The sequence below is a fragment of the Spea bombifrons genome, chromosome 13 (genome assembly GCF_027358695.1).
Source record: "Spea bombifrons isolate aSpeBom1 chromosome 13, aSpeBom1.2.pri, whole genome shotgun sequence".
In the NCBI taxonomy this organism is placed as follows: Eukaryota; Metazoa; Chordata; class Amphibia; order Anura; family Pelobatidae; genus Spea; species Spea bombifrons.
Window position 1 is genome coordinate 18,096,855 of NC_071099.1, and position 7,296 is coordinate 18,104,150.

General features: G+C 40.6%; 1 protein-coding gene across 1 annotated transcript; it reads left to right on the forward strand.

Moving 5' to 3' along the window:
• The first annotated feature begins 404 nt into the window (after positions 1-404).
• On the forward strand, positions 405-6,436 carry EDEM2 (ER degradation enhancing alpha-mannosidase like protein 2). Its single transcript, XM_053453809.1, has 11 exons — positions 405-536; positions 711-821; positions 1,181-1,220; positions 1,847-1,952; positions 2,600-2,725; positions 3,335-3,546; positions 3,895-4,036; positions 4,201-4,325; positions 4,856-5,000; positions 5,513-5,634; positions 5,728-6,436. The coding sequence occupies exons 1-11, from the start codon at positions 430-432 to the stop codon at positions 6,184-6,186; spliced, it is 1,695 nt and encodes a 564-aa protein (XP_053309784.1). The 5' UTR covers positions 405-429; the 3' UTR covers positions 6,187-6,436.
• The last annotated feature ends 860 nt before the right edge of the window (positions 6,437-7,296 follow it).

Below are 7,296 nucleotides of genomic sequence, written 5' to 3' on the forward strand. Positions count from 1 at the left end.
TGGCACACAGAGAGAGACACTCACTGGCACACAGAGAGAGACACAGAGAGACACACTCACTGGCACACAGAGAGATAGAGACACAATCACTGGCACAGAGACAGAGTGAGAGAGAGAGACTCACTGTGAATTATTTCACAGATTCAAGTTTCCTTCTGCCTCCATGATATTCTGTATTTTCAGTACTTCTGTTAAAACTGCATCCTCACATCCCACGTTATTGAAAAAGAAACAGCAGCTCAGCACAGCTCAGCTCATTTGTAGTCATTTGCACTTCCCGCGCTGCTGCTGCTGCTGCTTCTTCTTCTTCCAGTAGTTCTTTGTACCATGTGACCAAACAGTCACATGGTCTGCTGACATCACCAGAGTCCTTCTACTGGGTAGGAAGTAGCCGCTACCGTGAGGGGAATCCGGTACGAGTGACAGGACATGAACCCGCTCCTGCTCCCTGTGTGTTTGGGGTTCGTGGTCGCCCTGCCGCCGGTACAGAATGCCAAGGAGAGCCGGTTTAGTGAGCAGGACGCGGCGCATTACAGGTAGAGATGGCGCTGCCGGTGACCGCGTTCCTTTATGTTTAAATGGGCCGGTGTTGGGGCTCCTACCGGAGTCGTCATTGTGGGTGTCTGTAGTACCGCCAAATACCTTTATTCTGCACGAGTCTAGTTAAACATTCGGGGATTAATGTTTCTTTTTTCCTTTTTCATCCTCAGGGATCGAGTGAAGTCCATGTTTTATCACGCTTACAACAATTACCTGGAGAATGCCTTCCCGTATGATGAGTTGCGACCTCTTACCTGTGATGGACAAGATACGTGGGGCAGGTGATGAGACCGCATCGAGAAAAACATGATTAAGTAGTAAATTGCCGAATATTGTAGGAGAGTACCAGACAATAGAGAAAGATTAAATAGGAATGAAGAAGGAATGTTAGTCACCCAGAATAAATGTAGTTGATTGTGGGGAATATGAAGATGGGTATTGGAGGCTATGAGGGCTGTAATAGAGAGAGTTACATACTGGACAGGGGCAGATATAGGAGAGAAGGGGTTATTGGAGCAGAAAGATAGAAAGTAAAATATAACTCACTTAAGTAGTGACCGGCATGACATAAATTTTACCAAATAAAAATCAGTGAAAATAGCTTTCTCTCTCTCTCTACCGTTCTGTTTTTGTCTTTCAGTTTTTCTTTGACATTAATTGATGCTCTGGATACGTTACTAGTGAGTGTACATTTCATCTTGGGTGTTTGGGAGTCACAATGTATTTTCTGTATGGAGGTGGCATTATGCATTGAAAAGATATTTACATTAAAAGTGTATCCTACCTAACTTTAATCTCAGCCTAATATGTAAAGGATACATAAAGTTACTCCTGTGACCTAGTGAATGTTTTCATCGCAACTTTAGAAGTAGCTTCTTTTTATCTTTCTGCATTTCAGTGGATATATATAAAAAAATATATATATATTAGCTTTATTTTGCTAACAACCCAGGAAAATAATTGCCAGATGGGCGCATGAAGAACAATTAACAATACTGACCCCCTTCTTGTCTATATCACATAAACGACATGTCCTCCACTCCCCACCACTTGGAAGTAGTTATATCGGGGGAAACAATTGCTCTTTGTCACTTTTCCTTCAAGAGTTGCTCAAGTGGTTTGGGGGAGTTTGGTTTTAGTCTTATCTACAGGGTTAATACCTGTGCCCGGAGCCCTGTCAACCTAACTCCTTTGCTCCAGAATATTGCCTTGCGCTAGGAGTAATACATTTGAATGCAGGGTATGTTAGACATTTCTGGACACGGGGGTCACGTTTAGAATATTCACTTTGACTTCTAACCTTCAGATAATTGGGAACATCACTGAGTTCAAGAGGGTTGTGAATGTTCTACAGGACACACTGGATTTTGATATTGATGTGAATGCTTCAGTGTTTGAGACCAATATTCGAGGTCAGCATTTGATACCCCTCACTGTTAAATGTACACTATTATTCCTGTTTAGTATATTTTTTTCTGGTTGCTATGGTTATTGGTCCACATTTGGCACCTTGCCCCTGGAATGGTTCTAAATATGAACATCAGGATCAGAAAGCTCTTATATTTACTTAATGGATTGGGGGGGGGGAACTATAGCATGTCCAAAACTAAAATGTTGTGTGTAAGATGATACCATTGAGCCAATGTAGGTAAAGATGACAAGTCACAATAGTTTACAGGTTGTCAGAGGTCTTTTGTCTTCCACCTGTAGAAGGGAGCTCTGAGGTTCTCAAATCGTGTGTAACATCAGGTTATGTCTATGTTGGCCAAATAAAAGGTTTTACTATTGTCTAAAAACTGAAAGCTCTCATAAATGTCTTATTCACTAGGGGAGAAAGCAGATTGTAAGTATGAGTCGCTTCCTCAAAGTTCCAAGTGCATCTTGCACAGCGATTTTAATTCCCTAAATGTGACCAAAACTCCCCAGAGCTGCCATCTCTCTCCCCATATCTTCTGTTTTTAGTTTCCCCAGTGAATGTTTCCTTTTTCTTTGTTTTGGTATGTTGTGTTTTTCTTTTTACCTATTTTTAAAGATTAACAGGTTATTATATTTTTGTTAGTGGTTGGAGGTCTCCTGTCTGCTCATCTCCTTTCCAAGAGAGCTGGCCTGGAGCTAGAAGCTGGATGGCCTTGCTCAGGACCCCTACTTAGGATGGCAGAGGGAGCTGCCCGCAAACTACTTCCAGGTCAGCAAAAATGGTTTCTTATGATTACTAGGAGTCTGGCAGGAAGGTCTGGGCTAAGACAAAGAAGTTGGTGCGTTTTGTACCATTTTATGAAAGGGTGACATCTCGCTAGCCTTGGTAGTTGACTTGACCTGATGGTAGATTTACAAATATCATGAACGATGGCTTCTTATCCTCCCATGATGTGTAGTTCAATTGAGGAGGAAATCTCACAGATTGTACAATGCATTATCCTTTCTTGCTGGTACGGTGCTTCATTGTGTATATTGTGATCTTGCAAGTCCAGAGTACCGGTATTATTCTTAAAAAAATTAAAATAAATAAAAAATAATAATAATAATAACCCCCCCCCCTCAGCCAAATAAACAGGTTGTATACATGCGTATATAAGTGTATGGCATTGGAGTGGCTGTGCAGCCCTGGAGTGAGTGCCGCCTGGGCAAGTTGCTGCAGGCCGGATAAAAACTTGCGTAGTTTGGAGAGCCCTGATGTAGACTGTTCTATGAGGGATCTATAGATACCAAAGTTTGGTGCATACTTTTATTTTGATTTAGTTGTAAGTCTGCTTTGTATTATTCCTTCGTACCTCATTAGTTAATGTTCCTACAGCATTTGACACGTCTACAGGGATGCCTTTTGGGACCGTGAACCTTTTGAATGGAGTCAATCCAACAGAAACCCCTGTGACCTGCACAGCCGGCATCGGAACCTTTATTATTGAGTTTGCCACCCTGAGTCGTCTGACTGGGGACCCGGAGTTTGAGAGGGTAGCAAAGCGTGCACTCGGAGGATTATGGGAGAGCCGCTCTGAGATTGGACTAGTAAGCAAAATCAAACAGCTTGGAATTTAATCTACTTAGAATTCTGTGTCCAGAATTCAGGAATGCACATTGATGAAAGCTAACCTGACGTTTGGAGACGCTGGCTGACATCAACTAAGAATTTGTGCCGTTTCTATAATAATTACAATAAGTTGGCTTTTTGTTTGGGGCTGCTGTCTCACTGAATTTTAGCCATTACAGAAAAAACTCTTTAATCAGTTTGTCTCATATTTGATCAGAGAATATATAGTTTTTATGTGATTTAATGTCACCGCTGACAAATGTATTTTTGAATTTAAGTGACTTAATAGCTATGTATTTAATAAGAAGATTTTTTTGCATTTACAGGTGGGAAACCATATCGATGTCATGACATCCAAGTGGGTTGCCCAGGATGCTGGCATAGGAGCTGGCGTTGACTCGTACTTTGAATATCTTGTTAAAGGGGCAATTCTGCTGCAGGATGAAGAGCTGATGTCTATGTTTTTGGGTAGGTTGCCATGGCAACAGACACCTGAACATTTCTGTTAAGAGGGGTACTTACGAGGATTGTCAGACATAAGCATCCATTGACATAATTTTCTAATACTTTGTTTTGTTGTTACATCAATACATATATTTTTTTTTACATCTAAATCAATGATCTTGGTTCAGAATACAACAAGGCCATCCAGAACTTTACCAAGTACGATGACTGGTACGTGTGGGTGCAGATGTATAAGGGCACGGTGTCCATGCCAATATTCCAGTCTTTGGAGGCCTTCTGGCCAGGATTGCAGGTAACGTGTTTATTCAGTAATAAGACAGTTTGCTGTAGCACAGTTATATATGTCATATTAAGCAAATAATTATTGATCTGATCATTGAAGCAGCTGAAATGATAGCAAATCCATATTTGTATTTTTGGTTTTTTTCCTCCTTTTATGTCTGATTTCTTGAAATGCTGTCAACAGTCATATCTATAGTATGCAATCCCTCAAATAATCAATTTTAACATTGTTTGGCAGAGAGAGTGTTCCATGAGAGACGTGTAATTTTATTCTTTCCGTTATTTAACCCCTTAAGGACCAGGCTGTTTTTTTTTTCTATAAAAAAAATATATATTTTACTCATCGTAGATTATTTTCAATGAAAGGACGTGCCTGGTCCGTCATTGGTCGTCACCTGACCATTTTTGCGTGACGTGCCTGGCCCGTCAATGGACGTTAAGGGGTTAAATTGCAGCCAAGCGGTATACGGTACAACATGTTTTACTCCTCTGTACGTAGTGTTACAAACTCTTTCCTTTTAATGATATGTCTTCCTGCAGAGCCTGTTTGGGGACATTGGTAGTGCCATGAGAACATTTCACAATTATTACACTGTGTGGAAACAGTTTGGAGGATTGCCGGAGTTCTACAATATTCCTCAAGGGTTCACTGTGGATAAACGAGAAGGCTACCCGCTCCGGCCAGGTACCTAAAGCTACTACTTTAGATCCTGGAATATTTCATGCACCTGGTTTTAAGTAACTCCACGCAGTAGGGTTAACATTTACAGCACATACCCCTGAAATAATACATTGACCAACTACAGGGCTTCTGAGCAGCATAGTGTGTGTAGTAATATTATAGAAATATCATTCAGGAAGTTTTGTGAATTTAAAGAGATGGTGTTTTCTTAACGCTGCTAATGTGGATGATCACCATGTGCATTTTTTATAGAGTCTGCAGCTTTATTTATTCAGTGTTTATATACACACACAATACAGATGCTACGTCAAAGCATTGTAGGTGTGGAGCACATAAGGTGTTTCTTGATCCCTTTTCCCCCCCTTCGTTGTGTGCATATGATAATAAATGTAATACATTTGTAGATTCAGCAAAGATCTCACATACAGCCCTCTAATGGGCTGAAAAAGCATTGTTTTGGAATTCTGAAGTCTGTTACATTGACATAAATATTTTTTATTTGCTTTTTGTGACAGAGCTCATAGAAAGTGCAATGTATCTGTACAGGGCCACTCGGGACCCCACGCTGTTAGAGCTTGGGAGAGATGCTGTGGAATCCATCGAAAGAATTAGCAAAGTTGACTGTGGGTTTGCTACCGTAAGTATCTCATACTAAATGAGGATTAGGGCATGAATATGATGTTTGCATTTTAAGTAAAAATTCACTGATTGTCATCTTGTTGTCTTGTAGATTAAAGATGTCCGTGATCACAAACTCGATAATCGAATGGAATCTTTCTTTCTTGCGGAAACCATCAAATATCTGTATTTACTGTTTGACCCAGACAACTTCATCCACAACGATGGCTCAAGCTTTGATTTGGTGATGACACCCTACGGGGAGTGTGTCTTAGGGGCAGGGGGCTATATCTTTAACACGGAAGCCCACCCCATTGACCCCGCAGCCCTTCACTGCTGTCACAGGGACACTAAAGAGCAGTGGGAGGTGGAAGATCTTGTGAGAGAATTTTTCTCAATCAAGAGGACGGAGAAATTAAGAAATCCAGACCCTGGAAATAATGGCCAGCAAGATCCCAGCACCTCTGACTCCCACAACAGAACAAGCGCTAAAAGGACTTCACTGCTTAGTTGCCCTAGTCAACCATTCAGTTCTAAACTTTCCATTTTTGGCCAAGTGTTTCTGGACTAATATTGGCAGATCTGTCAGATTTTTCAAGACTTTGTCCTCATTACTGGGCTTTCCACCAACTGCATACATTGTGCTATTATTGAGTACATTTGAGTATGTTTTAGGTGAAATTTATGAGGATTGGAAGGCTTTCTGTTTGAACGCAGATATAAAAAGTACATTTTTTGTTCTTGTATTTGTTAGAACAATCTGTGTTTTATATCGTTGTACATAATTTGTGACCTTTTAAAGAACGTGTATGTGACTCTGAGCTGATTTTAAGCCGTGTTTCCTTTCATAGTCCTTGATTCACCTGTTTCCTATTCTCTGTAGTTAGTGGCGGCTCAATCTCCTGCATCAAGCTTTGGAGCTGTTCAGTGATTAAATGAACTCGGAAGGGGCACCACAACTTGCTTTAAAATGTCTTGGGTGTTAATACTTTCCCTTTTTGTTTAGAGGGCTGATGTGAGCAGTGTTTTTTTTTTTTTTCTTTTTTGGTAAGGGAACAGCTCTCCCAAGTAAGATGATAATACACTCATTGGATGCAGTTGGTTCTGGACTGGTAAAGCATAAAAGCAGCAACTAGGATTGCAGGGGGTCCATAGTTGTCAACATCTGGGAAAAAATGAACAGGGACACTTTGCCGCTGAGCTTTAACTTTCACCACACCCACTGCCCAAAGGCCACGCCCACTCCCCCCACATTTGTCCACATAGTTGTTATGGTGCAGATTTTATCATCAAGTTTCCATCGACATTACCATACATCCTAGTGTTCTTTAAAACAACACTAAATAGTCACTTCAGGTTAAATTGGTGTTAGAGTGATTCATTGTAGTCCATTTAGACCCCAAACGGTAAAATTACGCATATGTATACATACTTTCCTTACGAATGCCTGTCCATACACAGGCACGCTAATGCCTATACAAATTTGCAGGCTCCAAAGATGTCCCCAACAGCACATGGGGGACAGAATGGCTAGATTTGGAAAAATAAACTTTGAAATCGCAAAACTTATTTCCCTATAACGTGCAAAAAAAAACCATAAAAACATTGGGTATTTCTAAACTCAGGACCTTTTGTATTTGGGTAAAATATATTTCAAATAAAAGCGAGAAGTGTTTTTTTT